The sequence below is a fragment of the Sander lucioperca genome, chromosome 16, assembly GCF_008315115.2.
Source record: "Sander lucioperca isolate FBNREF2018 chromosome 16, SLUC_FBN_1.2, whole genome shotgun sequence".
Classification (NCBI taxonomy): Eukaryota; Metazoa; Chordata; class Actinopteri; order Perciformes; family Percidae; genus Sander; species Sander lucioperca.
The window spans coordinates 1,708,915-1,732,651 of NC_050188.1; the positions used below are offsets into that span (position 1 = coordinate 1,708,915).

Below are 23,737 nucleotides of genomic sequence, written 5' to 3' on the forward strand. Positions count from 1 at the left end.
CCTATTGTACAATAATACCAGGACCAGGGCTGCACAATTAATCGCAATTTTATCGAAATCGCAATATGGACTACTGCAATATCCAAATCGCAGGGAGGGGCAATATTTGTTAAAGGCAAAATATGTGTCAAACCCTTCTGAATGAAGTATTGTGGTGCTGCAGATACATCCCAGCCTACAAATCCTATCATACAGACTAAAGAAACAAATCTTTGTTTGGTACAGGTCGTCGCAAAAATCACACTTTAATCATTTAAATGTAATTTTTATTTAAATATTTTTTTCAATGAAAATCACAGTTCCCTCCAATATCGTGAATCATATCGCAATCACAATATCAGTCAAAATAATCGCAATTACATATTTTCTATATCGTGCAGCCCTAACCAGGACTAGCTGTAGCTGCAACACATTTTATCTTGTCTTATTTGCATCATAACCATGCATTATGATATCATACGGTACATAGCCATTACATACTTTATTTTGCCAGATTGTCATTTTCAAACAAGACAGCCAGACACAGCAATAAGTTGGAGCAACTTATAGATTTAACAGAATAGAATAAGCAACCTAGCTACAGTTGATAAATTCTGCTGGTGAACCAAACAGTTGCTGGCTAAAAATGAGAAATTAGGGTTTTTCCTACATCAATCTGAAAGTAAGAATTTTGAGTGGCAAATCTCAACCCTGTCATTAACATGTGTCTTGGATGATTAAATCACAAGTGGATGGCTCTAAGTACAGGTGTGAATGCACCCAAGACGCGTGGAGATCCAGTCACTCAGACAGCATTCAGATGTGGTCTGGGCCGCATATAGCTACATTTTTTCACAGTGTGTACGCAAATGTGTCCTAACCACGCCCACTTCTCTAAAGACACTAGACTGATATCATAACACAGGGAAATCACATAAAGTATGTTGTCAGTTAAAGGACAATTCCGGCGCAAAACAAGCATCTTTCAAGCTAAAAACTCATTCGATTAGCATGAAAACATGTCCCAGAGAGCGACAGAGTGGGTACACATCTGTTAATAACCCCTAGGTTCGTTTTGCGCTGGAATTGTCCTTTAATGCCCATCAGGTTAATTCACTTTGGGACTCATTATATCGATTAACAAAATCATAACCAGCATTCCTTGAACAACCCAATCAAATGTCAACAGTGTCTTTACTGACCATGTCTGACACATGAGCTGAACAGAGAAGATGTTTAATAACTACACCACCACCACCACCACACACACACACGCACACACACACACACACACACACACACACACACACACACACACACACACACACACACACACACACACACATTTGCCTGGTCCTGCCACAAATCAATAAGCTCGTAAGTGTGATTGGACGGTGTAAGCTAACAAAGTGCTTATTCATGCTCGCAGACACAGAGCTTTTCAATCAGCAGACAGAGCCAAACAGCTGACGGAAACACAGACGGACAGGAAGAAAAGCAGCGGTTTGCTGCTGCTGATTTAAATAATGTTGTGGTACAGCTGAGTTTAATGACTCTTCTCTTAATGTATTTATGCTTGTAGTTTAAAGCATATAAACAGATTAGCATTTTAACCACTCAGCTCCTCTGTCTGAAAGAACCACGAGATAATACAATTATTATGTAACAATAGTGTTATTCAGACATTTTCTAACTTTTGAATTTAGGAAGAAGATTGTTCGTTAAGGCCATGACTTTGATGCTTCCCAGAAAACTCATGGCTTAAAGTAAACTATTTTCCTGTCATTTTCATCCGTCCATTCATAATCTATACCCGCTGATCTTGTGCAGGGTCACAGGGAATTAACTGAAAGTTAAGCTTCTAGAGAAATAACAGTGGTTATACTGTATGGTTAATGTTAAACTCGTCCCTTCGCGGAGAATAAGCTGATTGTGGCGCACCCCTCTCTCTCTGCCTTTTCTGACTTCAAATTATGTTTGTTACTTATAACTTAATTTATTGTCTGTGTAGTCTCGCATTGTCAGACCTTCCTCCACAGCCCTGCGGAGGAGGGTCTGGTGAGTCCACACAGCATTCTGGGATGGGAGAAAAAACATGCTCTGGTTTATTGGCATTTCTTTAAACCAATCCCAATTGTCTTGATGGAGCAACGGTGCCGCTGCAACATAGAATCGGGAAGGAACTTGTTTTGGTGGAACGTGTGTACGTTTTAAAGGTTGTTTTAGTCGTGCAACAGAAAACTCAGATTGGACAGATAGTCTAGCTAGCTGTCTGGATTTACCCTGCAGAGATCTGAGGAGCAGTTAACCATAGTCCTCACAAATCCACCGGAGTTTAAAATGCCAACACAAAGAAAGCGGAAGGTAGATCCGCATTTCAAGCCATCTGCGGTACCTCAGTAGACCTCGGCTGCTCTGCGAGGACACAGAGCAGGATTTAAACCAGAAAAATATCTCTTCAGCCAAGACCATGATCTTTCCCTAACCTTCACCGAGTGCTACGAATGCATAAACATAACCACAAAAAAGTTTTAGGATGCTCTAGTTGCTGCAAGCGGATATTGTAGGAAAAAAAATGAAAAGTTGTCAGTGAACATTTTGCTGATAAATTCAGGATTAACAATTTGTGACTTGCCAAATATGTTAATTAACACATTTCCCCATTATGTTAATAGAAAACATAATCCGGGCGCCGTTATGTTTCTTTAAAAAGCATACTTGCAGTTGCAAATTACAAGTATATAAACATAATTTCCAAGAGAGGAGTAAACACTTTAGCGTTTGAGAAAATGAACCAAAACTCTGTGAAAACACAGATTACACCTCTCTCTTCCTGGTGCACTTTCTCAGTCTCTCACTCTTTTTGCATCTGACTCTCTGATACTTAGCCTCGATCTGATTAAGGCATTGGTGTGGATCTGGCATTTACATCAAAGATTCAATCACGTCTTTTTTCCATACAGCTGAATACAGTATGTGGTGACTCTAACACCTACTGTATGCTGCTTGAGTAACCCAACATTGAACCGTATATCGACTTTACATTACAGTATAAACCAGCTAGCATCGTCATATTTTAGCAAAAATAAATTTCTGTTTCCATTTGGGATACAAGCTAAACAACATCTCCATGCAGCAGCTCATAAAGAGAATATCTACTTGGTCCAAATATGAATGGAATGTTAATATGCATGCAAACACGCTCAATGCAATCATCCTCTCTCTGAGTCGCAAACTCTCCTTGTTTTCCCCGCTCCTCTGTGTGTCTTTAAACCTCCCAGCCCCAATCTGTCCGTCTGTCTGTCTGCCTCGTCTTGTTATGTAACTGTAGGAATTCAAGCTGGTAGCCAGGTTGGCATGTGGTCTGCATGTGTCCATGTGTATGTGTTCAGAAGTACTACACTAGTATCGCTGATGTCAGAGGCGCTTTTCCACTGGGATTTAGTGTATACTCTCTCTCTCTCTCTCTCTCTCTCTCTCTCTCTCTCTCTCTCTCTCTCTGTGCCGTTAATAAGTCAGTTTCTATAGAAGTCTATGGGGAAATAACCCTAGTTCTATGGGATGAAATAATATCCTGGTTTCAGAATCAAACCAAACTCTATTCTGTTCCTGGGCCCACGGTTAACTGTAACCCAATTTCACTGAAAGTGGTTCACAGTTTGTGAAACCTCCTGCAAACTAACAGACAAATACACTACCCGAGTGGTTAGGGCAAACAGCAACATTATTGCAACGTTCACGGTTGGATTCTGGCTGCAGACCTTTGTTGACCTTCTCTCTCTCCCCTTGTTTCCTTTCTGCCTCTATACTTACACTATAAGGATTCCAATAAAAGCCCAAATTAACAAGCGCAAATTCGCAAAAGCTGCGACCACATCCACGAATGCATCCACACGTTCATGCATTAACACACACACAACCTCAGAAACACTTTCATGCCAAATTTTAGCCACCAAGGGTGAAAATTGTGGATGCCAAAGGGATGGGAAATTTCTGTCGACCGAGCGACTAAGCGAGCTATAGCTCTTCTGGTCGCAGCTAATAAAAAATATATAAAAATAGTATGAGAATGTGTTGGATCCGGCTAAACTGACTACATTGTTTTTTAGTCAGATTCAGGGTTATGTTTGCGTAATGAGTGACTTACTTCCCCTCTGAGCCGTAGCTGTTCATGCTGTCCTCTATAGACTCGTGGCTGGCCTGTCGGACGGTCCGACTGGGCATCTCTACAGCCAGACCCGTCTCCGTACTCCTCTGGATGGTTCCCTTCAACTTCCTGCCCTCTGTATCCACTGCAGGAAAACAGACAGACACACACATTAATTCAGCTGCTATACACATGTGGAACTGGGTTTTTATCCACCAAAGTAGATAAAATATTTTCAAAGAAAACAGTTAGGCCAGTCTAGTTGAGGGAGTTGATTGTTTGGTGATCTCGCATTGCCAGACCTATCTCCACAGCGCTGCGGAGGAAGGTCTGACCCCTCCACACATAAACTCCTGGATCGGAGAAGAAACGGCCAGGGGTTGTTTGCATTTCTTTAAACCCATCACAATCGTATTGGGCGCGCTAAGCTCAGGTCACAAAAAAGGGGGATCTGTAAATGGTCTCGGCAAGGAACTTGTTTTGGTGGATGATTGCACCAAAGTTAACTGTTCACGCAATACAGTAACGTGAGCTATTTGAATTTGCAGGATTCATAGCGTAATTACTTACCAGTGTATCGCCGTGTGTATTGTGTCCATAGGCAATCCCCACCAATCGGTTCCAAAACGTCCCAGTTAGATACTAAATGCCGTAAACATATTCTTTCTAAATCTTAACAATCATTCCCTGAACAAACCATGCAGGCCGACCTTACTGCAGTAACCAAATTTTCTTCAAAAATTGCCATTTTCAGCATGTAACGTAAGCTTGCTTGCTCGGAGGTTCCGGTTGCTGTTCCCCGAAGCAACCAGAGTTTACAGCGTAAACACAAACAAAGGATAAATGTGAAGGACCGGAACAATCCAGTAAATGAACCATCGTAGATCCAGACTAATTGTTTGGTAACAAAAAAAAAAAAAAAAACATTTTTAATTCTAAAATATTAAAAAGAATGCCCACATGTGTTTCTAATCTGTTCAGTTGAAGCTGTTTATGTCTTTGTCCTGCTGTGAGCCCATCAGTGTCAGAGGAAGGACGAACACAGTGATGAGGAATCGCTTTAAAAAGGCCAAGGACAAAAGCACTTGATTCCTCCTCAGAGCAGAGACATACATCTTGTTGCAAAATAGACCTGGAAATCGATGCACGGCACACTTTATGGGACGTCTCTCTGGCTGCAAGGTGTCCTGTGTGGGCGTGTGTGTTGATGGAGGTTGAGTTTATAATGAAGTTCTCTAGTACGAGGTCTTTGACCTTGTTTTTAGGACAGGACGTGTAAGTTGTTTTCCTCTTAATAGTCGGGACACACACAGGGACACACACACAAAACACTATTAAAAAAAAATGGTAATTCAATCATTTACATAATGGAGCTTAGTGTATTTCAGTGCAAGTCTTCTGACTAAATAAAAGCTCAAATCCACCGAATTAGTGGATGAAAGGTAAAAACAGTCAAATAAAATACATGCATTTTTGCCCCTCCTCCACCTCCAGTGGCATTAGTGTGACTGTGTTCGAGCCACTGATCAAATCCAGACAATGAGTACGTTTACATGCACACTAATATTCAGAATTTGCTATGGGTCATGTAAACAGCTTATTCTGTTGGGAAGTATTCCGAATAAGCATTTTCCAACTAGGTTTTTGAATATGAGCAAACCGACTTTTTTAAAAAGGTAGTTGAAGGAATAGAAGAGGGATGCTGTGTTTGTACGGTCCAACAAGTCTGCTGCATGCAAACGGGAATATTAGTGGAATATTCACTTTCATTAGCCATGTAAACAACTTAGAATATTGTCTTTTTCAGAATAAGGGCAAAAACCGGAATAACATGTCCATGTAAACATAGTCTCACACACACACACACACACACACACACACACACACACAGAGTTAGTTCTGTAGTTATTAAAGAGTGACCTAGAACGTTGCTATTTCTATAGTTCACATGGGACAGGACGTTGGCAGATTTGGGTTACTGCTTCATGACTGGCTCCATATGATCAGTTATCTACTGTGTTATACTGTGAGTAGGCACAGCGGCACTGTCAAACATTAACACTACAGGCAGTGCAGCCCAGTACAAAGGTCAAGCTTTTGTTAAATGTGCATGATACACTACACTAGTTTCTCTGAGTATCTTGAAAAGTGCTTCATAAATTAAATGTATTATTATTCTTATTATCATTCTACCTGGTGTGCCTTGGATATTTACAGCATGTAGTATACACCTGCATTCACAGCGTTCATTTCATTTCATTCAGATTGATTTCCAATGAGCTTAAGAGTGGCATAAACCCAAAGTCCTTGGATTGCAAGCAATGAAAATAGGGTCAGGGTGCACTTTTAATGCTTGTGGGACCTGGAGAGCTACCTAAACAGCCACAAAAAAAGGTTTGTTGTGAAATAAACTTCCTAATCTTTCCCTGCTTTACTCTGAGTCCGGCAGGCCAATGTGCATCACTGTGGTAAAACAGTCACAAGTCTAGCTCATCTTTACAAGGATCAGCATTCAAAGGTCTGCATGAAGTCACAGAGTTCTCATGAAACAAACTTATTTTTGTTTGCTGCAGTAACTCAAATGAAACTGGTAGACACTGTGTCCCCAGCATCAAAAGCTCACAATGAGCCCCGTAACGCTGGAAAATAAATTAACAGAATGACATGCTTCACAGTCTGCAGACAGTGGGCGTCTTCAAAAGTCTCTACAATTAACACACCAAGGCTCAGCTAAAAAAAGAGAAGATCGGCTCTTGACAGTGACACAAATATTATCAATATTAACTGCTGCAATACACCTTATATCCAGAGGGGCTGGCAGTGATCGCTCTCACACTAGGCAGAGTCCACCATAAGAGTAAACAAAAAAAACTATTTTAATAATTATAAGACTTCAGTTTCGTTCAAAGATGTTTCACAAGAAGTCCACAATTCCTGAAATACCACCAATGAATATGAAGGAAGAGTTGTGGGCTATGTTCATGTGGGAACGTATTCTTACATGCATGCACTTGAGTGAGAGTGCATGATTGTGTGTATGTCCTCTTTCTATGCCTCGTCTCTCGTCTGTCTGTGTGTCTGTGAACAGTTGTCGGTGTGGCACCTAGGAACAGCGAAAACTGTCTCCTGTCTCCAACATCCCACCCTATTCACTATTTAGTACACTATACAACTCATTCATATCGCACGAAAACTTATACACAACATTTCGTGTGATATCCTATGAAATTATGGTGACTGCTGGCCGGTCACGTGACAACCAGTCACACATAACAGTTAAGTTTAGCGGTCTTTACAGTTAAATTTTGCCAAAAAAAGGTGACTGTACAGGACACCGTGAGATAACGGTCGTTTCAGCGGCGGTTGCAGTTGAGTTTAGCCAACAAAGGTGACTGTCCTGCAGCGATGACAGTTAAGTTTAGGCACCAAAACGACTAGTTAAGATTAGAAAAAAGGATTGTGGTTTGGGTTAAAACACCAGACCACTAGACTTCTTCTGGGACACAAACTCCACCACTTGAAAAGCCCTGTTATTTTGGACCCATCTAACCACCCTGATCTCCTCCTCCATGCAGATCTTGGCTCTCTTCTACAGCGGCAGTAAATAAGTGGAATACATATGAATTACAGTGCATTACTTTGCATAGCTATATGAACATATGGTTCATGAGAACAGCCTGCACTAAACTGTACCTCCACCATTTTACTTGTCTAAACACTGAAGCTGTGTTCGAAACCGCTTCCTCATTCACTCACTCACTATTCCTTATATAGTGTTTTTTAAATAGTATACTATATAGGGAATGACCAAATGAGATTTCGGACACTACACTGAAAACGTGACTTGCGTCAGGAGATGCGCCCTTTGTTTGTGTGACAGGGGGTGGGCGCGCCCAGCATCATGTTAACAAACCCGAAACTAAAATACTTCTAATACGTCACTCAACAAACCGAGCACCCAGGAGGATAGTAACATGTTGTGTATATATATATGTTCCGTGTTATATTTCCACTGTTTAGAAACGAAAGCCCGCTCCATTTTTCCTTTTCAGTTTTCGAGGTGATTTCTGCTTCTTCTTCTCCTCCGGGAAAACGTGGCCGCGTTGCATTGTGGGATACAGGAGTAAAATGTAAGGTACATTGTATGTACACTCAAATTAGCAGTGCATTGTGGGTATTGTATAGTGGACTATACAGTGAATGAAATTTACCGCGGAGGATACGAACACCACTACAAAATGGCGAGCACACTATATAGTGCACTATTTCCATGATAGGGAACGGTTTCCAACACGAAACGTGAAACGTGAAACGTGTACACTTGGTCCCATAATGCAATGCTGAAAATGGCTGTTGGGTGACTCCACAGTGATGATGCAAAATGATGATGACTGACCTAGCGTCCGAAACCTCGACTTACTGCTCACTACTGAGTAAACTAATGATTATTTAAATGGGAATAATGAGAGAGTCAACAATGGAGTGATATGGGACTCAGCTTGTGTCCAAGACACAGTTGACATTGATGTGGATGCTGTTCCCATGGAGACCAGGCTGGAACCCAAACATGCAGTAAACCGCTCGGAGAGCCTTTTTAACACACAGGCATGCTATTAGGTTTGCTGTCTGTGTGTGTTTGTGTGTATATAACCTGCTGTCACCTCTTGTCACAGGTGGTGTATTGAGTAGAGTTACATAACTAATATAGCAAGTGGATAATGGCTGGAGACACATCAGCCACTCTACTTCACGGCCACCCTTTCATGGCGCTGATGGGGATATTATCTCACTTCAGTTCAATCTAATTCAACAAGCTTTACGTGTAGCAGAGTGAAAGACAATCTCACCAGGCAATCAGGATAAAAGATTAAAATGTAGAAGATTGACAGTTTTTCTTATTTACTACATTTCTATCCCGATTCGCTCTCCACATACCATTAGACCTGAGATGCTTTCTCTTTTTCTTTGCATCTCTTTCTGTTTCTGTGCTAGTATTAGCTGCTCTGCCAGTCGGTAAGTCCCAAAAAAACGTAAAAAAAAAAAATTATGAGACTATTTTGAGACACAGCTAAAGCAGGGTTTCAATTGCCAAAGGCTTCTATGAGCTGAGCGGACTAGAAATATCTCCCGTTGCCAGGTCGTCTCTAAGGTCCGTCCTATTTACTGGAGCAGTGAACAACGTTTGCATTGCACAAGAACCTTATGGGATGGGAAGAATTTTTCCGGGTATTAGTCAAACCCTCAGGTGTTACCAGGGAAACTGACTTATTGTTTGAAAAGCCTTTTAGGATTTTGATTGCAAAACGCATGAAAATATGAATGAATGGTCTTAAAAAATTTTATTTGGCAAGTGACCATGGTTTAAGTGGGCAAATGCTCTTAACCATTACATAACTATATATAGAAACAGATACCAAAATAAATGTGGTCCAAAAAAAGTCATTACAACCTTAAATGGTGTTTGTGCAAAGCATGTTTAGAGCCATTATTTCAATGTCTTACACTGAATTTAAAGTTGCTATGATTGTGTAGAATTCTTCATATATCAAATTATTCTGATAATTGATGATTCTGTTTTTTTTTTCCGTATACGAAAACGAGACAAGGCCTTTGAGAACTGATTTGGTCTACGTGTTGCTTTTTAAATAGTGAGCAGTCCACATCAGCTACAGGTAATGATCCTGAAACACAAATGTTTAGGGGTATAAAGAAACAGATGTTTGGACAGCCAACATCTGCTTGGAAAGCCAAGTCGGACCACTTGTTCCCTCTGTGACCAGCTGTTGTTGTTTATTTCTTTCCAGATGTTTGGGATCTTAAGTCTAGTCCAGCCAAATAAAAATCTGGTAGCTCACTGTGTCTGAAGTCAGAGGAATTGCAAAGTATGCTTCTGTCAACCCAATTTCTCCCCTTTATTTCACCACACCCACACAACTCTGTCAGTTAGTCCTCTCAGTGTCCTATAAAAGTCAAACAGCTGCAAGTAATCGATTTATTGATTATAATATCTTGCTACGGTTGCTAAAGGTGAACACCATATATATACATATTTGTATATATAATCTCATATTTCAATATGAGCAAGAGCATTTCTCCCAATCTGTTCTCTGTGCACTGAAAAAGTAAAAATGTCATTGCTAAGATAACCCACTGTGTTTGTATGAATGTAGTTCACAGCATGTGATGTAGAGCACCAACTGTGATGTAGCACAAAAAGTGTATGACGTGACGCACAAAAGTTGTGATGTAGCAATCAGAGAGCCAGGACTCATTAGTTTGTCTCCCAGCAGAGAGATATTAATGAAAGCAGAGCAGACACAAGAATAGCTGCCCCCCATTCAGCCAACTTATCTGGCCAACACACTGACAGACTGACTGACAGACAGAGAGACTGATAGACAAGATAGGTCAGAGGCTACCTTGTGACTGGCCTTAATGACTTGAAACACATACAGGTCCAGGATTCATCCTAGAGTTAAGATTTCTAAGCAGCTTTGCCATAAATGTCCCCTAGAATTTGCAATATTCAAATAAGCCAAACGTCTGCATACTACACTAGATAAACACATGTTAAAGCTTCTCCATACAGTACCAGTGGCGCAAGAGTATTTAGATTGTTTACTTAAAGGAGAATTGCGGTCGATTTCAACATGTAGCTGTGTTGTTTGTTGTCACGTAGTGCTGTCAGTAGCAGAGAAAAACGAAAATAATCTGTCTTGCCTACACCGAGTTATGCTACTGCTAAATTTTGCATCCAAGCGGCTGAAACGGGGCAGGTTTTAAACGTGCTTTTAGCCTCTTAACATGTTGTGTAGGCAATACCGATTATTTTCGTTTTTCTCGCTATTGACAGCACTACGTGACAAAAAACAACATAGCTACGTGTTGAAATCGACCGGAATTCTCCTTTAAGTAAAAGTACTAATACCACTCCGCGAAAAGTCCTGCAAACTTAAGTAAAAGTATGTGAAATGTTCCCTGTCAGTGTTTTCCTATTACTGTGTATCTGATGTTTCTGGATTACTATTGCTGCTGCATTGAATAAACGGTTTGCTACGTTTTGTTGGGGCTGAACGTGGCCCTGGTAACCTTGACATTGGGTAGGCAACGACTGATGGGAGACAAAGGGAGCACACAAACTAAACACACAAGGTAACAAGAGTGGTAACGAGGGACAGGTGACATGAGGGCTGATGAACAGGTGGAGCACATCAGGGCGGAACTAGTCTCGCTTTGCCAGACCTTCCTCCACAGCGCTGCGGAGGAGGGTCTGGCTAGTCCACACAGCATTCTGGGATGAGAGAAAAACGTGCTTTGGTTTATTGGCAATTCTTAAAACCAATCACAATCGTCTTGGGTGGCGCTAAGCACCGGGAAAAGCTGCGGTGCCGCTTCAAAAACAGCCTCGGGAAGGAAGTTGTTTTAGTCGTGCAACAGAAAACTCTGATTGGACAGATAGTCTAGCTAACTGTCTGGATTTACCCTGCAGAGATCTGAGGAGCAGTTAACCATAGTCCTCGTAACTCGACCGGAGATTACAATGCCAACACAAAGGAAGCCCAAGACAACGGATACCCGGCCTAAATGAGTGAAATCTGGCTGAATTTCCGTCAGCAACGGATCAATCCTGGAAGTGGAACGTCGAGGATATAGACTAGGGCGGAACATACAAGCTTAGTTGGAAACCGTTCCCTATCACGGAAATAGTGCACTATATAGTGTGTTCACCATTTTGTAGTGGTGTTTGAATTCTCCGCCATAAAATACCCACAATGCACAGCTAATCTGAGTATACATATGATGTACCCTACATTTTACTCCCATATACCACAATGCAACGCAAGAAGAAGCAGCTGCACTGAAACTGAAGAGGAAAAATGGAGCAGGCTTTCGTTTCTAAACAGTGGAAATGTAACATGCAATATATATATATATATATATATATATATATATATATATATACATATATATATATAACCTTTTACTATTCTTATAAGTGCTCGGTTTGTACACAAATAACTGGCGCTATACCTGTGTGGTCGAAATCTCGTTTGGTCGTTCCCTACTGTATATAGTTGACTATTTAATAAACACTATACAGGGAATAGTGAGTGAGTGAATGAGGGAATGGTTTTGAACACAGCTAAGGCGGGAAAACGCACAAGTCAGGAAGTTGAGTATCTGAAATGAGACGAGAGGTGAGAATACAAAACAAAACATAACATAACTTAATCAACAGACCAGGGTGGGACAATTATCAACCAATACTAATAAACCATCATTCAGACAAAAGAGGCACTTACAGAGTATTACAACTTGAATTATTTTCCTGCATGTGGCATACATGTTCTGGACTAATGGTGGCTGTTTGATGTCAAACAGAGGCATTATTGAAACAAAAGACTTGCTCTCACTGTTTACGCATCAAGCATACACTTAGCTTGATACATGTTTTCATGTGTCTTTGAGCAAGGCATTTTAGCCCAGGCTTCCTTGTGCAAATCTAAGTAGATCTGAGTAGAAAGGTTACAAAATGCTTATCTACCAATAAAGTAATTAGCTCTGACTCTGTCTTCCGGCCCGCAACGTTCTGCTTTGCCTGTCATTTGTGGTGCCAAGAGGTTTCAAAAAGCAGATTCTTTTTCATCTCCAGCCTTAGTCATCACTCGTCATAGGCTGTAGCACCACCATGGGAAAGGCATTTTTTCTCCTCTATCTTGCACTGACAGGTACCTTATGCCAGATTCTCTCTCTTTCTGTAGGTAATGGGCTGGCGGCGACAGAGCAATTTCACTCACTGGATATTACAGTACATCCATTTTATTTTATTTAACCATTAAAATGTATTCATCCATGGGAGGTTTCGGATGTGAAGCATTGCCTGGCTATTTCCCAGCCCAGTGTTGCTTCATTTTGACTCAGGAACAGGATGGATGAAAAGGTTTTAGCCATAGACTGCATATAAAGATGGGCAACGCATCTCCACTTTCTCCCACTGTACAAAGTGAAGCCAAAGTATTGTATTGTGTACAACGATATTTAGGAAGATACACTTCTACAAATGATTCTGTATCTCACCCCGACAAGGATTCTCCCAAAGTCTGGGTGTGTGAAATAAGGTCAAGCTAAAATGCATAATGATGTTTTTATCTTTTTTTATGTGTTTTTTCCCCTACGTCACCCAGAGGAGCTGATCTACCCTGACTGTCTTCATTAGTTTTTGTGACAGACTCTGTGTGGCGGTACAGAAGGGTGGGTGGGCGAAGGGATACGTCACTAACTCTCAGCACGACATGAGCAAATAGAGCCTATAGGTGAGAGTTTTTAAACTTTAGAAAGGGTTTCAAAAGAAAAGGAGTCCTTAGGAGAAAGTAAGGAGTTCATCTTATAGTGTGTCACACTAACACTGACAGGGCTAGGACTTCCCACTATGTAAACCCCCCCCCCACACACACACACACACACACACACACACACACACACACACACACACACACACTGTGCTGCAAGTGGATGCATTTGCAGTGCTGTCAGGAGGTTTGGATAAAATCCTGCACCAAATGTTGGCTGGGGTAGTGCTTGTTGTTTATGTGGAGAGGTAACTCTCCACATCCTTAAATAAAAAAAAAAAAAAAAACACATCTCAATCTGCACATCTTTCTCAACACATTCCATTCTACAAGTCTTTGTCTTTCCTCCTTTTCCTCCTCTCAGCAAGCCTATTTTGTCTTCCATATTTAATAGCATGGTAGTATGGGTATTGGAACGCACAGTATCTCTGCAGCTACAAGTTAATGTGACTAAGGTGTGAGTCATGAGCTGATTGATGCAAATGTCATTAATATATTAAGTAGTCCAGACACCACATGAATCAGGATCTGTTTATGGTCAAGGGAGTCGAAGATTTAAGGGATTTTTCTTCCTACTGTCTTATGATTTCATTACTGAAGTCTGGAACCAGAGAAGACAGGCTTCACAAACAAACTGACAAGAATAGGAACAGAGATGACAAACCACAATGTCCACCAATGCCCCAAGGATGGTGTAAGACTTTAAGTGAAGCGGCTTCACACGCTGCACGTTACAATGACGATTTTTAAAGAGTAGACTGTGTTAACAAGCAAGGAAAGGAAAGACAATTCACAGATTGATGATTTATGCTAGCTGGGAATTGTATTTTTACCAACTGTAGAATGCTAACAGCCAAAATGCACAATCGTCAACAACACTGGGATTATTATATGCCACAAAAATCCATTGATGGAAATTTAAGATTTAAGAGAAATTGTAACAATATCAAGCATTATTCATCCCCTTTCTGTCCAGAAAAAAACATCCCAAAATTTGGTGATTTTGAAATTGAATGTTTGAAAATGAAGGATGAAGTGTTCCTTTATGTGTTGAGAACATTCTGCTACTTATTAAGCTAAATAAAAAAGCCTCTTGGATCAGCTGGAAAATGCATTGTCACAGAGCTGAAAACAGGGCTGTTTTTCTGACACCATGAAAAGTTTAAAAACTTTTTAGAGATACGTGGTTCTCACAGGGCAGCGACACTACCAACATATGATGAAGCATTTCTGGTAGACCATTATTAATATTAGCACAGCCTTAAACACCTACAGCAGTAAAATGCAGCATACACATTAAACTGAAACGTGGGTGCATTGGACACCCTGTTGTACGCTCAAGCGCTCTGCCTTTTTATCACCACGAGTTTACAGACACGTCTCTGCTGATTGGGTATCATCTGTGACACAGCCACTAAACGAGAGACACACCCACCAAACGAGAGAAAACATATCTTACATGTCGTTCAACCAGGAAACCTGCAAAACGGTGCACACCATTTTGAGTTTGAACGTGCCCCAGCCTTTTACCTAGCATTAGTGCCCTAGTCTGTGTCTCAAATCACACACTTCTGTACTTACACTTGCTATTTTGAGTACATAGTTTAGAGTTCATATTTTGAGTAAATACTTTTAATCTACATCTGAAAGACAGCCTGTTCTCATGAACCATTCGTTCAAAAAGCTACGAAAAGTTAAGCACTGTAATTCGTAAGCGTTCCACTTTTTTTTGCTGTATTCACTACATTGACGGCTGCCGTATAAGAACGCGACTGGCCGCGTAAGGAGGTCGTCGGGGAGGATGGGTGGGTGTTAACATAGATAACTTTCAAGCCAGAGAGCGGAGTTCACTTCCCCGGGAAAACTAAAGCCTTTCACCCGGGAAATGCGTGTTCCTTAGGAGTGTTTTAACCCAAACCACAATCTTTTTCCTAATCTTAACTAGTCGTTTTGGTGCGTAATCTTAACTTTCGTCGCGGCAAAACACTCATATTTTGTGGACTGAATTTAACCGTAATGTCGGCCGAAACAACTGGTAGCTTGCGGTGCTTTGTACCCGGCTCAAAGTCACCTATTTTCGGATAACTGATCCACGAACTACCACATAAAATGGACAACTTGGAATTACAACTCGCTGGAAATCGCTATGTTCTTGACTGTTGTGTTTTGATTATCACTGAAACCTGGCTTCACCCGGGGATACCTGATGCTAGCATGCAGCTAGCAGGACGCACTCTGCTCCGCTGGGACAGGACTGAGGACTCCGGTAAGAGCAGAGGAGGGGGGCTCTGTATGTACGTGCATGAGAACTGGTGTAATAACAGGACAACACTGTTCCCCTGACCTCGAGTACATGTCTGTAAGATGCCGGCCTTTTTTTCTACCAAGAGAGCTAACAGTAGTGATCGTCACGGCTGTGTATATTCCACCCGACGCCAATGTAAACACGGCACTCTCTTTCCTGCTGAACACCATAAACGAACAGCAGCGGGCCCACCCCGACGGAGTTCATATACACAGGAGACTTTAATAAGGCCAACTTGAAGCACAGACATTTTAATTGCATGTTGTGTCTGTTAAGAGTCACAAAGGCACTCTTTACAATTATGCCCCCACAACTGGCATTTTAGCTAACTGGGAGCTTTGACCATTAGCTGCAGCAACTCCAGTTTGCTAGCACCGATTTTGGTCGTTTTCTTTCCTATCGACAGTCCTCGGAGCCATCTAGCAATCAAGATTCAAGTAAAAATCGCCCGGAGTTCTCATTTAAAATGCGTACGAAGTGTGGCCACATGCAGTGCACTAAGAGTACCCGGATGCTACTCTCATAGTGGTCAAAATGTTGAGTGTGGATCGCTGGACACTACTCGCACTCAACGGCCGCCATCTTTGCTATGGAGCAGAAACTACGGGACCACCAACTTATTTTTAAACTTGAAGTGGCGGGCGAGGAAGCTGTAGCGGTAAGCTATTGAAACGGCGAAACACAAACGATACAAATGTAATATATACATGCTTTTTACCCCGATATGTACCACTATACTGCCGTCAGTTAGTAAGAAAACAAGCCGGGTGGATGACAATAGGTGGCAGTAATGCTCGGCCCAGCTGCAATTTACCATTAAACAGAAGAAGAAGAAGAGTAATTTCCGATCAGTGTATTAAGACAACACTAACCTGTCGAAATGTAGGCACTGCACAGTTTGTGCACAGTGTACTACACGTAAGTGCGCTCACAAAGTATCCGATTTGAGACACACTACTGGTGTTTTCACTGTTTGTAGTTTCCTGCTTGTTTTTGGACTCTGTAAACCTTTAGTTAGTCAATTATTTTACTGCACCAGTCCTTCGTCTGCATTTGGATTCTTCTCCTGCTGCCTGTTCTGCAACTGTGACAGATAATAAGTAGCACTGTGCACTGTTATGGCAGTAGCTTCCCATTTTACACAGTACCTGCCAGCAGAAAAACATTTCATGTGGCATACTGCAGCAACATACCAACAGCAGCATTTCCAATTAACGAATCATGATACCTAGGGAGTGCTGCTATATGCACTGGCTTTCAGAAAAACCTTTAAAAAAATCTTTACTTGGTTAAAAGGAAGTGTTTCAACACAGTCTGTGTGTGTACTTTTGCATGTATAGATTCCCTTTACATCATCTCTTTTGCCTCCTTACGCCCACAGAAAATGTCCCTGGAAAATTGGATGGTGGTACTCAGGGTAAATGAAGTTTTCCGATGACGCAGAAGAGTTATTGAGCGGGCCAGCAGCTGCCAATACTCTGCTTAAACCTATGTATTGATTGTACATTTCTGTCATAAACATCTTAATTCATCATTGGTTCATTAATGACCTTTTATCCTGCACTGAGTTTGACCTGCTGTGAGCTTAAAACACACACACACACACACACACACACACACACACACACACACACACACACACACACACACACACACACACACACACACACACCATGAAATAAGTGCAGAGAAATGAAAATGTCGAGCTGGATTACATCTAACAGGATCAGCGTAATCTGATTAGAGCATTAGGAATTCAATCTTCAAATGATTGAATACTGCACTATTTAACTTTAACATGCTGATGTTTAGCAGCTTTAAATGAGATCTGTTATGCTTAACCTTATTTTCTGTCATATCTATAATGTTCCAATTTCAGATGTTCATATGAAATGTGGCCGAAGCTTCAAATAATGAGGTAACTGAATGTAAAAGTAGTCCCTTTTGTGCAAAACCCTCAGAATTTAGACCGTTCTGAATCCCAACCGTCCTGGGTGGCGCAAAGTCCCGGATGCAGCAACGGTGCCTTTGCAAAATAGACAGCTGAGATAGCAAAAGGGGAGGGGCATCCAGTGTGTGAGGGATGGGCTGGATGTTCAGCTTTATCCCAATAATTTACATCCGTTGAGCCAGACTAGTAGAAACCCAGAATACAAGTATGAACCTAACAAATGTGCATAATATATCCCCTTTTAACATGAACCATGTTTAGATTCATGTATAGTGTGTTAGCATGCTAACATTAGCTAAGTAGCACTAAACACAAAGCGCATCTGAGGCTGATGGGAATGTCACTAGTTGGATCATTTGGAACTTTGACCTGATGGAGGAGCTAGATGATGATGATGATGATGATGATGATGATGATGATGAAGACGTTGCAGGATCACCAAAGTTATTTTTCAATGAATCTTGAGGGCGACATCCAATAGTTGTGCCATCCAATAATTGTTGAGACTCAAAACCACAAATGTCAACCTCATGATGGCACTGGAGAAAAAGTCAGGGGATTATCAAAATTGTTACGAAAACATCGACCGGGCACCTTGAGTGCCAAGTTGTAATTTGATTTTTGCAATTCTTGCTGATCACTAATGGAGGTCACCGATAAAGGCAACACACTATAATGCACTTTTAATCTACTTTAGCCACTGTATTAGGTCAGCTAAACATTTAAGGAGTGAAAGATTAAATGTAACCACAGATTATGAATCAGTCATGAATTTGTAACACTGTGAGGACGTTGGCTGAGCCCCAGTCAGCCATCTCCTTCCCTCCCTGAAACCTCTCCAGGGATGTGTTCAGTGTGCTGGCAGCAGGGAGGATATTAGGACGCTGGTACGTCACGATATTAATACATTATTTACTCACACAGGCTTACACATCTGCAGTGTATATCATTTTCATACAAATTGGTGTGTCTTGCTTCTTCTTAAATACACTGGGAAATTGTGAGATATAATGTGTTTTATTTGTAGAACCAACTTTTATATATTTGGCAAAAGGGTGGTATATGCTGATGGAGAGACAACAAGATGCAAACACAGAGTGTGAGCGACAGGAACGAGAGAGAGAAAGAAGAGATACGGATAGAAAGAGAAAAACCAAGAGGCGGAGAGCATCGCTAAAGCACAATGATGAAAGGAAAGATCACATATTCTGCTCCTCCAAACAGACCGGTACTGTGTCACAGAAGCAATACAACAAACTGATAAACTATTTCCCAGAGTTCTATTTCCCGAGATTGTGAGACAGACGAGACCCCATAAAATAAACTTCTCTTCTTCTCTTTCGCTTCATCTTCTACTTGATATTTTATATCTCTAGTGGCTGTAGTAATTATGACAGGAGCACAGCAGAAAGGAAAGTGACAAAATACAAGATCGCCAACTTCCTCATAACAAGGCAGGTAGTGCAGGTGGACTGGGTCAAACAAACAGGAAGTTCACCCAGGAGACTGGGGTTTGTGTTCAATTTCAAAATAAAAGTGTACCGAACAAACAGAGCTACGTCCCGTTCTGCATCATGTGCCTAACAGGAAGTGAGGGAACATCTGATTTGAACCAAAACTACGATTTTTTTTCTAAACTTAACTAAGTACTTTGGTGACTGAACATAACCAAACTGCGACAGTTTCACAACGTTAACAATGGTTATGTCTGACAAGCCGGACCCACATCAAGATGTTGGGTCTGGGAACTCACCATTGGCAGGGCTCAATCCGAGGGGCGGGGTAAATGGTTGTCTTTCAGATTCCCTCTGCACGCAATAGGATAGCGCTACAACCAGGCAGAGCAACGAAGAAGGTAGCAAAGCTAGTTGATAGATTAAACTTTTGCCTTATCTGGTTGGCAAAACTCCGAACACATCTTCCTTTTTTAAGAATGACTTCAGTGCCGTTCTTTGTTCTTTTCTCAAAGAAAAGCTTAACTCCAAGTCTTCCAGAGTCGCGGCCAAAGCCGATTCAAAAGACTGCTGTTCGCCAGCAGCAGCAGCCATCGTTTTTGTTTTCAAGTAGCAGGGAATTCACGCGGAACCGTCGTAACTCTGCCGTCGTTATGTTAAGGCCGCCCACTGACTCTATACACAATGTGATTGGCCTGACTAGAGTTTGGTTTTTCCAGCTCGCAAGCCAACGGAGAGTTGCTAGACAAACCTGGCTGCAAATTACATTTGCTGCCGCTAGGGTGCGTCTAGATTTCTAGGCTAATGGTTATGAGGATGGAGAACACTCCTGTGTCGTATTTCCTGCCACTGCTAGGGGAGCTGATTTCTGAAACACTCCTGTGGGTCGTATTACAGGGTAGCAATAAACCACCTATATCATTGTATGGTTTAGAGCAGTGTTTCTCAAATGGGGGTATGCTATAGACTGTACCCCTAGTGGTACTTTGTAGTACTGCAGGGTGTACGTAAGGTTTAAAAAAAAAATGGATTAAAAAAAAACATTAGTTATGCATTATTCCTAAAATAATTAATAATACCATAATAATAAATGAATTTAGTGATGGATTCTAAACATTTGAAATGTAGAATTTTAGTGTTTTTCAGGAACAAGGTTGTTGTTTAGTAAATCAGACACTGATAACGCAGCACTATAATGTACCCCTTTAGGCTTCTTTTTCTACCAAAAACGTTTTGCGCTGGTCAATACGTACATTATTGAAAAAAAGTTTAAAAAGCACTGGTTTAGAGGACTTGTTGTTGTTTAGTCTTCATGCTAAGATAGGCTTAACATGTAACAGACCTGCAGTGAATGCACATAAAGTCCAGATATGTTGAAGAGTTGTCCTATCCGACTAATGCTCGATACATTATGGAAATGAACTCAACAAATACATCTTTATATTGTACTCCCTGAAGTTTCAGACACTAAACCTAAGTGACATTCTGAGAAGACCTTGAAGAAATCCATTTATTTGAATCCAAACCCCAGTCTTTTGGCTATAGTGTGTCCTCATTCTCTCTCTTCTACGTGGGTGCAATGGCTGGACAGTTTGACCGTGTTGCTGATGGGAGAGCAAATCACTTTAAAGGGGGACCAATTCTGTTGGTGCTTCCAATGAAATAAATTTCACATGATCTTGGCTGGATCTTTGACCAAGAAAGCACACACAACACACACACACACACACACACACACACACACACAAACACACAACAGAGTCCTCTCCCCCTCTATTATAGCTGGCACTCTGGTGATTTGTTCCTGCCAAGGTCTGTATTTGAGTCTGCAGAGCAGCGGGGAGGAATAACTGGTCCAAAATGGAAGTAAAGGCTCCAACAAGGACTTTTTAAAATTAGGAAAATATCTGAGCAAAGACTTTTGGAAATGAAAAGACTACTCTGAAGACCCGACTACAACAAAGACATTTTGGCCGATTTGACATGCTCGGTCGGAAGGCGGGCACTGCCGGCAGTCGGCTCAAATGACCAATTTGATTGGTGGAGTGCTAACCCGGAAATGACGAGCGGGATTAGCGTGACTAACGCCTCTCAAAATCTGACGAAAATCTTTTAAACTGACCTTTGTCGATCTGAAATGAAGACAGATTCAGCAACTGCATGGGCTATTTCTCGCTTGAAATGTTTTCAGAAACACGATTTGGTGAACTATTTTAGTCAAATATGAGATTGTATTCTGAACAAGCCGCCATGGCTTTGAATTTCCGGAGAAACCAGACCGATGTGACGCGTTCATCCAATCAGCTGCCGTCGGCAGTCGGCATCGCTTCGGTGTGTTCCGAGGCACTTTTTTTGGCCAACTCGGGGAGGCAGTCAGTCTGACTCCGACAAGCAATAACCATCAAAAGTTCTATTCAAAGTTTATTTAGGTGATCCGCCTCATCCACCCTCCCTCTGAGTGCTTTATACACTCTGAAAGCCTAACAGCTGTTATGGTTTAAAATGTTTATTGTATCAGATGACAGCACGCCGTGTTGCTTTAGCTGGGACTCTTTATAATTCACGGTGAGCTCCACTGGAGGACTCCCTCTAAAATAATTCCCCACCATTTTAAAAATAGGAAACAGTCTGATGATGGATTGGCTCTTATTAAAGCAGAGACAATTTGTTAACATGCATGAGGGTCACACGTGGGATTGTCACAAGGTGCAAACAGATGAATTACATTCTGACTGGCTGATGCAACAGACACATTCTGCACTGAGAGAAGAGTTTGTAAGCAATCAAACATGCATATTTGCATAATAAATGCAATAAGTTTTAGAAGAAATTAAGCTGCAAATTTCCGTCTTTAAGTTCTCCAAATTTAACAACACAATACATTTGTTCGTCGGTGCCTTCTAATGCAACACATAGAACACATTTGTGATCTGATGATTTTTTTTTTTATCCATGTTGAAGTAACCCTCGATACTTGAGGCTGATGTCGAGGCGTTATCGTTTCCAAAGGTCTGTGTTTCCGCCCGTCCAGACTAAAACGCAAACTCAAACAGGGTCAGCAGTGCTTTCAAAAGTCCATTTTAGGGTTTTGAAAATGCCGGAGTAGTGTAGACACTAGGCAAAAAAGATAAATAATAGATAGATAAAAAGATAGCACAAGTTATGCGTTTTAAAATGAAAATGCATTAGTGTGGATGTAGCCCTATAGTAACGCCTACAGAAGCGTGAGGGTTTTTGTCACTAAAACAAAAACATATGTTGCACTTTCAGTGGGGCCCCAACAATACCTTGTACCAATACCAATACCAATACGCTTTTATAGCGCCTTTCAGAATCACAGTTTAGTAATCGCTGAAACTAAACTTAACTGTTTGAACTGTCAACGCTGAGCAGAGAGAAAATGTGGTGACACTATTGAATAGCAATAACAAAATCAGCGCATGCATCTTTAAACATAGCAAAGATGGCAAATCTCGTGCTGTCGACCGCTCCCCAAACACTCATAAGCACAGCGAGCAACAAACAGCATCTTGCCAGATAATGACTGGACGAGGCAGCAGTCAGCTATAAAGTGCCGCATGTGGAGAGAAGTGCCTCTTTTACTGCTCGCCCCTTGGTTCAGGCAGTACAGCTTTATGCCTCACCATAAAGACACCTTTACATCGATTCTGTATGTCCACACATTCCCTTAATGAACATACCGAAGGGATGGGAAATGATGTCTGCAGCATGCAGCTGTAATTACAGATCATGTAACTCTATTGCAAGAGTTAATGCACTTTTCTACACGATAATCACATCAAGTAATTACACAGAAAATGAAATCAGAGCTAATGTGCACCTTCACGTTCAATTATTCAGCGACACTGCAGCAAAAGGCGAGAAACATCTGACGCTTCGCTGACTTAAGGTTCTTCAGAAGGTTTCAGAAGTGTGATGTAAGCAGTACTAGATTCAATTAGAGCCATTAATAAGACCGTAAATCACATTAGATAACTACACACACTTAATTTCACTGAAGCTTTTCTGTGTTTCCAACTTAATCTAATTAGCAGCATGACACCAAAGATGTGTTTAGCTTCATTGCTCTCTTCATTGTCACAAAAATATGGATCATAAACAAAGATTAAAGTTAAAGGGTTTTGTATTCGCTCTCTGTGATTGAGCAGCACTGCGCCGGTGAAACAGGTGATGGAGGGAAGGTGTGGTTGTGAGCCATGGTGTGTGTTTGATGCAGTCACGGCTTGGAGCACACATTTTGGGGCATCAAAAAGCCAGCCTGGTCTCACAGAATTCCGTGAAATGATCACGAACTGTTAACACCGCATTACGTGGTGGTGGCACGGAATGTGTGAAAATTCTGTGTGGCCACACAAAAACAATGCCAGTGTAAAGTCAATGAGAAAATGACGTAGCATTAGGAGCGACTACGGTAGTGAGTAATATGAAAGCCCGAAAATCCGCGTAGGGAGGTTGGTTGGGGTGGTGGATGGGTCAAACAACACAGGACTTTCACCCAGGAGACCGGGGATCGTGTCCCGCGTGTCACGT

The 23,737-nt window shown here is 41.4% G+C and overlaps 1 protein-coding gene across 1 annotated transcript in view; it reads right to left on the reverse strand.

Moving 5' to 3' along the window:
• The window catches only part of rims4 (regulating synaptic membrane exocytosis 4), a 69,024-nt gene that overhangs the window by 30,612 nt on the left and 14,675 nt on the right, over nt 1–23,737 (reverse strand). Inside the window, exon 2 of the mRNA XM_031296751.2 lies at nt 4,127–4,271. Within this exon, the coding sequence (XP_031152611.1) occupies nt 4,127–4,271 (145 nt within the window). The remainder of the gene's footprint in view (nt 1–4,126; nt 4,272–23,737) is intronic.